The sequence below is a fragment of the Corvus cornix genome, chromosome 1, assembly GCF_000738735.6.
Source record: "Corvus cornix cornix isolate S_Up_H32 chromosome 1, ASM73873v5, whole genome shotgun sequence".
NCBI lineage: Eukaryota > Metazoa > Chordata > Aves > Passeriformes > Corvidae > Corvus > Corvus cornix.
In genome coordinates, this window is record NC_046332.1 from 96,768,313 (window position 1) to 96,782,598 (window position 14,286).

Consider the following 14,286-nt stretch of genomic DNA (forward strand, 5'->3'; position numbering starts at 1 on the left):
AATTATGAGAGAGAGTCAGGATTCTTTCCTTTTTCCATCTTTTACTGTCATCTGGAGAATAGCTGGAGATTTCTACATCCATTTCGCATTCAACCAAAACAAGAAAATATTCCCATTACTTTCCTAAAACTTTTCTTTTCAAATTCAAAGATTTTTTGCTGCCTGGACAACTGTGAAAAAAAGGTTGGATTTTGCATAAAGGTCCAAACTGGCAAATTGCTGGATTTCTCTGAAATACCATTGCCTTGAAAAAGTCCATGTGAAACAGAAAATATACTTCTAGAAATGTTCTTAGGAATAAATGTGTTATTTGTACCAGAGTCCCTGCTGATCATATGTAAGAGAGCATCCTGTGGTATGTCCTTTAGGTGCTAAGGTTTTTAATTCGGATTTTGCATTGTTTGCTCAGTGTCAGGAAAATTGCAAATTTATGGTTTAACATCATTCGTAATCTTTTACTGGGTTCAGATTCTGGAAAAGACATGCATTTTCTAACACTGGGATAAAAACCGTCTCATGTTTCAGATGCTGAACTGCACATACATCTTTACAATAAAACCAAATTTCAGTCATTCATATTTTTTTTTTAATATTTAGGAGTGGCTGATGCTGAGATTTTTTGCACCATCCTACTTGCAAATGTTCATTTTCTTCAACTCAATTTTTTTACTCTCATAAAAGCAACTTCTTTGCTCTGTTGTCATTCATACTTAACTGAATAAATTTTCAAAACGATTTTTTTTTTCCAAAAGATTGTCTAAGTGACCTTGTACCTTCATAAAAAAAAAAGAAAATAATAAAATAAGTCAACTAGCTAAGACACTTGTAAGGAAGAACAATTCACTTTTCTTCAACTTTTAAAGTAAAGCAAATTATTCAGTATTCTTCGGCACAGCACAAAATTTCAGGCAACTACATTTACAAAATTTCTATTTTTCAGTTTTAAATTAACTTTGAACTGTTACTTCTTTGTTTTTAGATGTACATCTGATAATTTAAAGGTTATGCATGGTAGTAATTTTCAGATTAATGATTTTTTCAGTTTTAAATTAACTTTGAACTGTTACTTCTTTGTTTTTAGATGTACATCTGATAATTTAAAGGTTATGCATGGTAGTAATTTTCAGATTAATGATTTTGAGTACTTCACTAGCATTCCATGTGTTGACAGCTTATTTTTTTGACATCCAAATTTTGAAAGCTTTCTGCAGAAAATAATTCATAAGAAAATTCCCAGTGGTGCTTTTTCTTTTTGGCTGACAGAAATTTGTCTAAAAATATTTGCAGAAGTTGCTTAGGACTTCCATTGCATCTTTGTCCCTTGTGTTTGCTTAGTATCAGAAAAATTGCTTTCTGAATCTTATAGATCTGTTCTTTTCACTCAGAAATATTGCATCCACTTTCTGTAAGAGGGAAATGATTGTTCTCAATGTATTTTCTGTTAATAAAATGCATTCTTGAAGGACAGAAAAAAAATCAAAAGAGAAAACACCATTCTGAATAGGTTTCTCTTTGGGTTTTGCCATCTTTGGCAAAGTGTTTCTGCTTTGTTCCTAAAGGTGTTCTTAACTGACTGATTAACTGAAAGGGTGTTCTTAATCTCTTACTGACTCTGGTGGAAAACCACCACATGAAAATCAAGACTATATTTTCATAAGCATTAAAATAAGGCTTTTGTGTTTTCAAGGACTTTTAATATAGATTGAAAATGACCAGGTTTTTTTAGTTGGGTTTTTTTCTGGTTTGGTTTGGTTTAGGTTTCTTTTTTTAGTGTGTGTGCCAACATTATCCTCTCTCTCCAGCATGCCATCAGCTGCTGCTTAGATGAACTGAAAACTACATGGACCATTCAGCAAGTAAATATTCTTCAAACAAATCTTTAGCAAGTGTCTGGATTATTTCCATCAAATTACTACAGATGGGATTTTTCTTCCAGAGCAATATGTATTCTTCCATGTTGCTATCACCTAAGACATCCAAATATGAGGCAAAACATTGCATTATAGTACTTCCTATTTTAGCAGCATAATTTCTATACCCGCAGATTCTTCCCTTTTAAGACTTTCTTCAACAAGAAAACACCGCAAATGATCAATCAATTCTTTTTGAAGGTGATGAAGAATTCAGAAAAATAATTCTTTTTCATCTAATTTCATCTAATTCAGTGGATAATCTTGACTTTTGAACAGGATTCAGTGGAAGTTTCTCATACCACAGCACTTACTCTAGATAATGAACTCAGTCATGAGATTTCTGCCTTCATCACTCTGGGAATGGTTTCGGCATGTCTTATATTTTTCCTGCAGTATTTGTTCAGTATGATTATTAGATATTCAGCAATGTGCAATCCTTTCTGTTTTAGTAGATACTTAACACTGTAGGTTTTATTCTAAATATTTTAAAATCACTGCTACTCCTGATTTTTTCATGGTTTTATCTCAAATACTGTTAAGGTCTGCACAGTTCTTTATGCAAGCCTCTTGTAGCAACAACTGGTTCTCACAAACCAACATTATGTATTTGAGTATCACTCAGCTATTCTCCACCTACACTGGGACATAATGTGCTGTCTTTTGACTGCTGTAACAATATAACACCATAAGATACCTAGACATTAAATATATTAAAAAAAATAAAAGAAATTTTCATTGTAAGAACAATAAAGTTACAAATTTTTAAACTCAAATAGCATGTTTTCATTAGCTGATTGAGGAATGCACATAGTCATAAAAATAATAAGTATAGTTTCATTATAGTAACCAAATAGTATTGTCTTTACTATATAGAGCTATTTATAGTTTTACAAGAATTTCACAACTGAAGCTTTTTTACACTGTTATATTATCAAAAAGCTGAATATATACATATATGTGATATCTGCTACAAATAAGATTATCAGAGAACCTAAAAATTCTGAATGAACTTAAAGGAATGGGGAGGAAAGGATTCAATCTAATAACAAGAGTTATCTGAAAAAAGTAATTTTCAAGTGAGTTGCAGTTTTCATCTGCTACTGTGTAGAACTGTTGAAGAGCATGAGTTAGAGTGTGGGAGTTGACAATGGCTACAGAGCACACTTGAGACACAGAGAAGTCTGTGGCAATTTTTGTTGGTCTGCTACACCCAGATGGCTCTGAGAGGCATCTGAATTCAAGCAGGGACTAGCTCCCCAGTGTATGGTGGAGAATAGACCTGTTTAACTTGTTCTTCTACAGAGGGAAGCCACACAATAATGTGAACAAAGGAAATGACAGTAGCTGCAAACCTGTAAAGCTACTCTCATAGATTAAATTCAGTAAAAATGAAGTCCAGGCAATAATGCAACAATAGCTTCTGTTCATGTCAAGAACCGCTTATCAGAAAACACCAGTTAGCCATCAATGATTAAGAAGGATGCTTTTATAAGAGAAATTACATCCATATCCAGTGTGTCACTTCATCTTGAATATATTAATATATCTTACTGAGAGACTTTTATTTAATCTCATGGCCTCTACCTGTCAGTTGAAGCTACTATTGTCTGTATGAGAGGATAAATAGCTGGGTAAAGGATAATAAAAGAGGAGTCTTCTAGGGAGATTGAACACTGAACAACTATGTTCATAGCAGATTTACTTGGATGGAGGGGTTTTCAGCCACTGGGAGCTGGCAGAAGGGGGTTTTTCCCCTCGTGTGCCGACACAAAGAAGCCCGGAGGCCAACACAGAAACCCCTCTGGAAGGCGGCACTCAGTGCCCAACACACAATGAAAAAGGGGCAGAGCTCCTCACCCAAAAGGGGCTGTATCTTCCTGTTGCTGCTAAGCAGCACGCAGGCGACGGCAAAGAAGAAAGAGAGGGGACTCTCTGTATGTGTTCCACACAGGTTTATTCCAGTGAAATGACAGGGACAAAGCGACCCATTGGTGGGAGGGTCCAGGGATCTTATACTGGGTACTGAATAGGTGGGGAAAGGGATCTCAGCCAATGGGATAGACACAAGCAGGCGGGATTGACAGGAAGGGAACCAATGGGAACAACACATAGGCGGGACTCAGGGAAGGATCCAATGGGGCGTCGAGGAACAAGGAACTTTCTAGAACTGATACATATTAAAGAAGGAAAATGAGTATACATAACTTCCTACATAAAACAAGAAGGCAAAATATTAACCAATCAGGGGAAAACATGCAAAAAGCAAAACAAGGGAATCATGGGTTCTCACCATGACAGTAAGTCACATGCTAAATTTGGGTTGCTGACCACCACAGCTGATTGTCTGAGTTCTCCTCAGCAAAAAGAGTAGCTGCAGCCGCCTGCACCACTACTCTTGGACTAATAGCAACGTCTCTTAATTTGAAGCTATTTAGAAGTACAGCTTCTGTAGTTTTTGTTTTTCTTAACATGTAACGGAAAGAAGTATTCTGAGAGCAATCTTACTGGACGACTCAGAGAACTGGAGAATTGCAGGAAAAAAGGACTGAAATTATTTGTGAAGCACTGGGACAGGACCTTTAAGGGTGCTGCAGGCTTAAAGCTTGCCTGCTGTTTCATAAGAGGCTTGATATACTTGGCTTTGGGGAAGCCCTGGCAATTTTACTACTAACTTCACTGTGGAAGAGACATACAGTTATCTTTTTTTATAACAAGGTTTTACTATCCAGATGTTTTGGAGGACACAGGTACCATTAATTACTGGGAGATTAATTGGATCCTTGTACTTAACCCTCTGTCAACCTGAGATTTTCTATCAGCTGAGAGATGGGGAGAGAGCTCTCTCTTTTTAATATCACGCCTTAATACAGTTCATCAGCTTTACAGATTAGAAGTCTGACAGTTCTTAATGTCTCCTAGTATATTGCACTGGCTGCTCCACAGCCACTGACAGATGTGCTTTAGTTTTTATAATGCTTAGGAAATAGGTGTTTAAAGTCTGTGCTGCTGCTTCTCCAGCATAACATGCGTCTCCAGAAACACTGCTGCAGTGCAACAAATAAACATTGCACAGTAACACCTTTGCCCTCCCAGTGCTCAGTGTTTTGTACTGTAAAATCATGACATTTTATAGCTGCATATCTGATAAAGTACCATCAGCTCTTCAAAACACTAGCAATGTCACTCAGACATGAGATGATGTCACACGCACCTTGTCCCCAAACCCACGCATGATTTTGCAACATGCTCTATGCTCTGTATATAACAAAACCTAAGCAAGTCTTTATTTTGTGGGGGAAAAAAATCACAGTACAATGTCCTTATTTCTTTCTTTTCCCCATTTCTTACCTATATTGGCGGCTTGTACCAGCTTGCATTAATTCAGAATTTCCAACTTTGTATGGTTATCTGTAAGCCCTAGAGCAGACCTGATGCTATAATGCCCAACACCAAAAAAAGGTAGCTGAAAGTTTTCTTTTCAATGTCATTCAGCACAAATGTATCATGAAAGACCGATGTGCAGTAAGCTTGACCACTAAGTTCTCGTGTGCGTGGCCTTGTTGGAACTTCCTTTAATTGACATTTTAGTAGCCATATAAATTTTTTTCTGCTGATCTTCTGTCAAGGTGTTCTGGTGCCCTGAATCAAATTCTCAGGTGTGGCAAATGTTGCATGGTCTACAATGACACACAGTGCATTGATTAATCAAGCCCTTTGGCTTTTTATGTTCTCCACCATCCATCTTGCAATTAAACACATCTAAGGAGCCTGAACCAATGCTTAGTAGAGAATTACATGCCTTCTCAGAATGTAAATTCTAAATCTCAGTAAACGAGAGGCATATTTCTTGGAAATGTTCTGTGCATAAGTTCAAAGAAGTTTAAGTGGCCGTATTTGATTTTGTTTGTTTATTTAATTCTGAGAAAACAAGAGATTCAAGTGCCAAACCAACCTTTCAAAATGTTCCTGGAGGTAGATGAAGGAATGCCATCTTGCATTACTTTGTCTTATCTTGCTTTGCCTTCCTTTAAATTTCCTTTCATTTTTTTCCCAGTAACACTGTGCTATTGCAGCTGTCACTGCCAGAGCCTTTTAAAACCTTCCACATCCTATTGTCTGTGCCAGCAAGTCACTCAGCCTTTAAAAGTCCTTCCCTTTGCTGACTTCCAAGAAGCATTCAGAGGGTTCTCCCAGTCTAATGTGTATAATAGCCATCACCCATCCGACCCCAATTTAAGTGGAGACGAAGTGAACTGCAAGTCCCTAGGCTCTGTCATTGAATTGGTTCCTAAAGGTAAAATCACTTATAATGTGAAAAATGCTGTGGAATGGAAGAAGCTGTCAAGAATCTTAAGGTCACCAACTGTCCTTTAAATCCATGCTGTGGTCTAGAACTGCAGCCTGTGACTCTTTAGTCTGCTGAAACATTTCTCTTTAAACATGTTTTTATTCTTTAAAAGCTGACTGTGATGTGGTTTCACCATGGCATATACCAGTGTATCTCTGCTCTACCCATCCCACATTTTCTAAGGCCTTCCACACAATAGGGTGCTGAGAAATGTAAATTACTGATGACTAAATTTTTCCAATGTTTTTATAGTCTCAAGTGAGCAGGTAATCTGACATTATAGATCTCAGATGTTTAGTAACCTGCTTTTATTAAGAGAAAAATACAGATTTTTCTTACTCTAATTAATTATTCTTTGTCCCATTTCTGAAGAACTATATAATTCCTTGGCTGTAGGAGGATGGTGTGCTTCCCTGGAAGTTTTTGTCTGTTTCTGCCTTTCCTATCTGTTCTGTGATACTTGAGGAAAACAGTAACAACATTTTTGTTTACATCTATCTTGTTAAGTATTTTTTGATCCTCCACTGACCTGTTTGAGAGTACTTCTTGAAAGAACCAACTGGTATTTGCTTATTTTTATTCCAAGAAATATCTTGGATTTTCAAACAGTGAAAATACTGACTAAAGTTACATGAGAGTGGACAGTTCAGTTTCTGTACACAGAAAATTAAGCTGAGAATGACCAATCTATAAATGAAGAACTTTGGTTCTCATTTTACAAAGCAGAATGTCACCTAAGAATTGTGCTACTGTAACTGTTATTTATTATTTATGTTTGGAAAAATCAGCTGGAGGCCTAAGACAGCATTCCTTATGCCTTTTCATGTCATCCCATTTAATAAAATGAGAAACTCTGTACCCAGGTCTTTGCAAAGAAAGCATGGGGCAGAGGACAGTGGGTTAATACAGCAAAGAGAGAAATAAAAAGGTAACAAGGAAACTATTTTGATTAGCAAAATGAGACGCAGGGTCCAGCATATTTACCAGTGGATAAGTATGGTCAAGGGGCAAAAATACATTTTAATAAGCCTTGAAGAAGACTTAGTATATATTTCTGCAAATCTTAGCGCTGTTTCTGTAAAACACAACGTTATTTAAAGTCTTCTATGATTTCGGTAATCAGAATTCTTCCAAGGGAATGAAATTGTCATAATTGTTTCATAAATGTGTTTAGCATGAAAATCACCATGTTTTGCTTATTTTTGTTTTGCTCAATTTTGTTTTACTCTTTCAGTATGCAGTTTCTGTACAGAGTGTCTATGCTGTCTTTTTACCAAAAGACTGATTTCCCATGTTGTTGGAGTTTCCTAAAACTAGGAGACTTCCATTTTGTCATTTTATCACTTTATCACCAGCTGTTTTGTGGATGTAAATTGCAGGTGAATCTGTCTGGAAAGTCTTCTTCTTCACTCCAAACTTCAGTCCTGAGGACTCCAATGGTTGCTATGATTCTCACGTTTGCTTCTGCCATGGAGGATTCATTACACAACATGATCCTCCACTGCTTTTTGATCTGTCCAGAGACCCTGGAGAGAAAGTCCCACTGACTCCAGAAACTGAGAGCCGTTTCTACGAAATCCTCAGGGTTGTACACCAAGCAGTAGAAAACCACACCAGATCCCTGCATGCTGTTCCAAACCAGCTGTCATGGGACAACCTTCTCTGGAAGCCATGGCTCCAGCTCTGCTGCTCATCTCTCTTTCAGTCTTGCTATTGTGACTATGAGTCAGGAGGGAGTCCACTGGAGGTGCACTCCGGATAAACAAGCTGCAATTCCCTTTCAGAAACTGGACCAGGGGAGTGTGGGTGTCTGACTTGAACTTGTGGTACAAGCCTTCAGAAGGTTTTGTTGTGTTGGAGGAGGACCAGTCTTCAAATACCTATTGCAGTAGAAGAGAGTTTCTGTCAGAAAATGTGCCAAGAGAGGGGGGGCAAGACACACCTTTTCTGACTTTATCACACAGCATGAAGGACATGTTGCTGTCCAATCTACACATGGGTAAACTTGTGAGCATTTTCTGTGGGAGATAATTTTCTAGACCTTCAGCTTTTTTCTTACACAGCAAAGAATTTACCTATAGTTTCTGTCAATCTAACAACTACTAAATGCACTTGCCTGTCCTTTTTGCTAAGTGTTATCCATTAGTAGGTCATAGCACTGAGTAATCAAAAGTAGAGAGATAATAGTGGAGAGGTCCTCCTGTGGCAGTCATTTGGTAACTGATAGGTTAAGAGCAGACTTGCAACAGATCTCTATCAGCAAGCATGACAGGTATGAAAAAACTGACAGATTGTCAACAGTCTGACTTTGAATGTGCCATAAAAATGCACAGAGCTATGTAGTGAAAGACGTGTCCATATTAAAATGATGCTTCCAAGCATCCCCACTGTCCTATTGTATGGCAGTGACCTTTGTTTCAAAAGGACACTACTTCAAGTGCACCAGTTGTGTGCTTGAGTGTGTTCCATAAGTTTCCATACAAATATATATATATTTATATATGTGCAAGCCAAATTCATAACCCATAAATCCTTCAATCCCTGTTGTAGGCACACTCTCATGGTGATAGTCCAACTGATAAAAGATTCGATCCATCCTTGATATTTGCGTTCCAGATTCACATGGTACTATCCTACAAATATATATTTCACTATTTATTTACCCTACCTATTCTTCCACTGATGAAACTAATCACAAATAAATAAAATTTGGTCTTCCTTTAAATATCTTTGCCATCTTCTAAGCTCTCTGAATAGGATCTCTCATTTTCTGAAAATAAACTTGGGCTTGAGTACTTAAAGCCAAATATAACTGTCTCTGAGTTCTTAGCAAGGTCTTGGGAAATCTACTGTCCTCGAGGGCTAATTTTTGTATCCATTTTTATCTCCATCTTATTCAGGCACATTTTCTTTCCACTCTACAGGCAGATAATCTATTTTCTTTGGCGTAGAGATATAGAAAAGAAGATATCAGCAAAATAGTAAAATGATTTGATGCCTGATAATAGAAAGTGACTTGCTCCTTATCAGAAAGCAGCAGTTAATTCCCACATTATGACATGTTAAAACCTGTTTGGGGCAAAAGTGATCTGTGACTATAGTAATGCAGTACCTTCAGTCAGCCAACATTAAGATTGTGACCTGGTTCTTGTGAACTATTGAAGCCTGTCATATAAAAATCTATTGTGATATATTGTGTATTTCTCTGTCTGTAAAACCTAGGTTTTATTTGATTTTTCTGTTGCAGTTTCATTCAAAATTTCATTCTCCACAATATCCGGAAGCCTGTCCTGGGAAATGTACTTTTTCCTTGGAGTTCTATTTTTGATGTTTCACCTTGTGTTCATGATCTTAAATAGACCTCTGCAAACTCTCTGCAGGTGTCAGAGTCCCATGACCAGTATTTATCACTGAATGTACTACATAACCTTAGGAAGAAAAATGCCTCTCATTTGAATATAATTATTCTTCTATGAGAGTAGCTGCCTCTCAACATCATGGCAGGATCTGTACCTCCCAAATTTTTGGTCATCACCATGTGGCCCTGGAGCCCCTTGGGACATGGCACTGGTGCCAGTGTCTCTCCCCACAGCCAAAGGGCAGTCCTGGTTGTGTCCAGAGTGCTGGAACATCACAGTGTGGAGGGATGCTCTTTCCAACTCCCACAGCTCTGCCCCAGCTTACACAAAACCTTTTCAAACAAGTATTCCTTCCGAAGAATGTGGGAAAAAATATGTGGTGTGTTAGGTATACAGTGCTAACTCAGACAAGGGGTTTGGTGTTGTTAGATTTACTTTGTTTCCACGGTTTCTGGTCTGTGTAAAGGTTAGATTTACTTTGTTTCCACAGTTTCTGGTTTGTAAAGGTTTACAGGGATCTCAATTTATATTCTCAAGAACATTAACATCAACTTCTTTTCATCAGAAAGATGCGGAGTTGTTATTATTTCTTTTCCTTTCTTTCTGCAAGTGCAGTAATTCTTTGTTCTGCTAGGCACAAAAGTTCTTCTGTGCTACTTGATCGAGGTATCAAAATTGGTGACTTTTCCACTGCTCTGATTTCTCCTTGCCTGAATATGACATTTCTTTCATACCCTCCTTTTTGGCTTTTGATGCCATCTTTCTGATCTCCTTTCTTAAAACATCCACACCCCTGAAATACTTTTCCATCTATTTCTTTGCCTCTCAGTCCTTCTGTTTGCTTGTCATATTGATTATAATGGCTATTTTGCCCTAATCAATCAGAAAATGAAAAGTAGTCTTTGTAAAAGGATTTGACTTCTAGGGCTCCTTGACTCTGCTAACCTCCTGCTTATTTAAGGTCTAGCAAGAATTACCTTGGTATTATGAAATATAAGTAATTAAAACGTACCTGAGATGCCCCAAATAATAAAAACTATTTCTTGTTTGTGGCATAAACTTTATATTTTCAAAAATATCATTTAGTACAACATTTAATACTTTGAAAAAAGCAATAGAATATGAAATCCATTTTTACAATTGTTCCTTCAAGAAAGATTCTGTGAAGAAAAGGGCAGTATTTTTCATACTCTATGTTAATACCATTTCATTTAATACCTAGAATAAACCTTCCCTGTATTGCAAATGTATTATACCTTTCAGTGCTGTACCTTCTGTTCTGGAGATGGCATGTCAGATCAGGGTAATTAAAGTAGTCTTGTTTATCTGCAAAATAAAATGTGAAGGACAATATACCATTTGTGTGATGGCACTGCCTGTTGTAACAAGGAAAAGTTTTGTTTTTCACAACAGGTTATTGATGGGATATACATGATTCACAGCTTACTAACAAGGAAGGCTCTAGGAGAATGTGCTCTGATACTTGGAAACTGACTTTCAATCTATCATTTAATGAGCACTGGTATTTTAACATGGTACCTGTTTGTTGGATATGTCCATTTAAACTGGGAGGTTCAGCTTCAGAGGGAAGTGTATTCCTCTACAGTATTATTTAACAGTATCATATCCTAATTTGTGGCAGAGTCCCTGTACAGCCCGGAGCAAGTCATTTAACTCATTTCTCAGCTCCTCTGCTGCACTCAGAGAAGGATAACAGTATTTCTCTAACTGCTGGGAATACTGAAGGAGCAAAAAATGCCGAAAGTGGTAAGCTGGTAAAGGTGCACTTTCTAGTCAATAAGGCACCTTCTCTATAGAAGATACAATTTAAAAGCTGGAAAACTAGGATGTAGAAGATCCCCCTATATGAGGGGGTATGTGATACCCTTAAGTTGAGGTTTTCAGGTGGGTTCTGTGTGTACTGTTTAGTGCATGTGGGATCACGATCTGGAAGAGAGAGAATAGATGGCTAAAAAAGATACACGCTTGGGATTCAGAGGAAGCTATAAGTCACATTTTTATGATCATATTTATTATCTTTTTTAGCAGTCAGGAAACTACATGGAGCAATAAATAATATTTTTCCCGCAGGGACTGGATCTCGCAGGTTCTCAGCTATTAAAAATAGAGATGTCCTGACTTGCCCCAAATTATGATCAGAAAAATCAAAAGAAAAAGGGAAATAGGAGCTTTGGAGAGAAGTGTCAGCTCACTTAAATCTAACTGAAAGTTTGCAGAGAGCTAAGAGAATCTGGTCTGTATACTTCACAGCTCAGTGAGAATCATCACTTGCCAGCAATAGTTTATTTCACATTCTATTAATGTGAGATCTGGGTGTTCAGATATGTGGACAATGTAAAAAATATCACTTAAGATATCACTTGATATAGGAACAAATGGAAAAAGAAAGAAAAAGAGTGCAAGTACAGCTACAAAAATAATGTATTCTTCTAGAGTATGTATATTAAAAATTGGTTTGTGTTTTTGACATACATTACTACAATGTTTTTTACTTACATTAGGACATAATAGTTCTGTGCTTAAGACAGATCTTGTCATCTTCTCTGTCATTTCCCTTTCCTCTGCCATTGCCTGTGCAGCATCCAAAATATGCTCTAAGGAGCAAGAGGCAGCAACCCTGCCCAAAAACACTACAAGCAGTGTGGCCAGCCATGTGGGCAGGAGGAAAGGCTTAGCCAAAACTCTGAACTGGGAACCACCAGGAAGCAAAGAGTGTCTGGGGGTAATCTCCAACCCAAAGACAGGGACCTGGAAATTGACCCTGAGATTAGCTCAGTTGGTTAAGTTGGTTAGAGAGCAGTACTAATAACACCAGGGTTCTGGGTTCAGTCCCCATCTGGGCCATTCACTTGAGGGTTGGACTTGATAATCCTTCTAGGTCCCTTCCAACTCAGAATATTCTGTGATTCTGTGAAATTGTTGCTTCCTCTAGGTCTCTCAGGGACTGCAGGTGACCAGGAGGAATGAGGTCCCCTCTGTGGCCAGCTGGACTGTTGTGTGTTCTGCAACAGTGTCCTTCTGTGTCAGGCTGTCAGGTGGAAATTAGTTTGGAACCCACAGGATGCACCACCCCTCGCCTCTGAATAATTATGCCAAGCAGACTGCTCCTGAGTCATCATACATGTGGTGACAGATCTTAGTCTGACACTCTAAGACAGCAACAGTCTCTTTTTTCGCTGGAGGAACAGAAGACCTGAGCCAGGCTCTAGGGACTCCCAGTTTACAGGGTGCTAAAACTGCAAATAATTCAGAGTCCTGGAAACACCCTGGCAGATCATATGGCTTTTCCATGCTCTTCTTGGTAGCTTTTATTTACATCAAAACTGATAAGAATCTGCCTAAAACTTCACCTGTACAGCAAACAAAGGATATTGCAAATTTTTCTTAAGACCTCTCCCACAATAACTCTGACCTGTGAGTTTGGTACTGAGAACAATGAGATTGTGCCAACACAAGGCACAGCATCTGAAGGTTTCTTATACATATGGAAAGATGCTGAAGTCCAGACTCCCAATGGAGTTTGTGCTATACTGGTTAGTGAGATAAAGACTGGCTTGATTATCTGTGCATCTCTAATTGCACTGTCAATGTTATGAAACATTGCTGAACTTGGGAGATGTGAATTATAGGCTTTGCAATGCTTATACAGCATCTCCTAAATGCCTAAAAAACATTCCTTTAATATAAATCGTGGTGGGTTTCCCATGTAGAATAATAATGTTAGTCTGATGTATAAAAGAATGGTGTTGCAGGTACTTTCCTTGGAAAATAAAGCTATATTTGAAGATAACAATTTCAGCATTTGGGGGTCAGCTCAGTTATAAAACACCCTCCAACATTATTTATTCTACTGTTATCCAATAATAAAGCCTTTTTATGCAGATAATATTTTACTGTACCTGATTTATGTGAAAAAAACTGTGAAACAGTTTAAATTATAAGGCAGAGCTCTTCATTGTGACACTTACTTTAAGAGAATTTGATATGAAGTTGCTTTGGGTAGCAATATTTATTACAAAAGATTAGATACAAAGCATCTCAAAAGCCTTATGGACTCAAGTTGGGCTGCAAGAGAATAACTTTGGTTTAATATGGTCTTCATTGCTCACAAATGAAAAATAAAGTTACAAAGAAAAAATCCTCAAGGTTTAAGAGTAGTTTGCCTGTGCTATTAGTAATAAAAAGAATACTTGAAGTTTGTATTATGTGTGAGAATTTCTTTCATTTTTTTCCTTATTGTTATCTTTTATGTTATAACTCCTCCTGCCAAGCAGACAAAATACTCAGATTTAGGAAAATGTGCTGATCGGTTTGTAAGTGTCAACCTTGCATTGTCATATCCAATGCACTGAGAAGTACCTGATTTATGCCGCTCTCCTGATGACTGTTTAAACTTCAGAGAGGTTGTTAGAATAGGAATTTTAGATCCTAACACTTCCCTGTCTGATACCCATGAGAAACACAGTCATTCAGTGATGTGTCATCAATGACCAAGCTTTTAAAAAGCATATTATTCTGCAAAACAAGCTGCTTCATACCCCTTCCTTCTCCTCTGTGATACTTACCAAAAATAAGTGGAAATCCTCTCTGATGCTAAGATTTATGCTACTGAATCACAACCCACTTTGATTATCTTTCAAGAAAA

The 14,286-nt window shown here is 37.5% G+C and overlaps 1 protein-coding gene across 8 annotated transcripts in view; it reads left to right on the forward strand.

Annotated features, from left to right (window-relative positions):
- The window catches only part of STS (steroid sulfatase), a 112,961-nt gene extending 99,125 nt beyond the window's left edge, over window positions 1–13,836 (forward strand). For all 8 annotated transcript variants that reach the window (XM_039550141.1, XM_010394361.4, XM_010394362.4 and 5 more), the window contains one exon: window positions 7,641–13,836. In XM_039550141.1, the coding sequence (XP_039406075.1) occupies window positions 7,641–8,023 (383 nt within the window). In that variant the 3' untranslated portion in view covers window positions 8,024–13,836. The remainder of the gene's footprint in view (window positions 1–7,640) is intronic.
- Window positions 13,837–14,286: the final 450 nt, after the last annotated feature.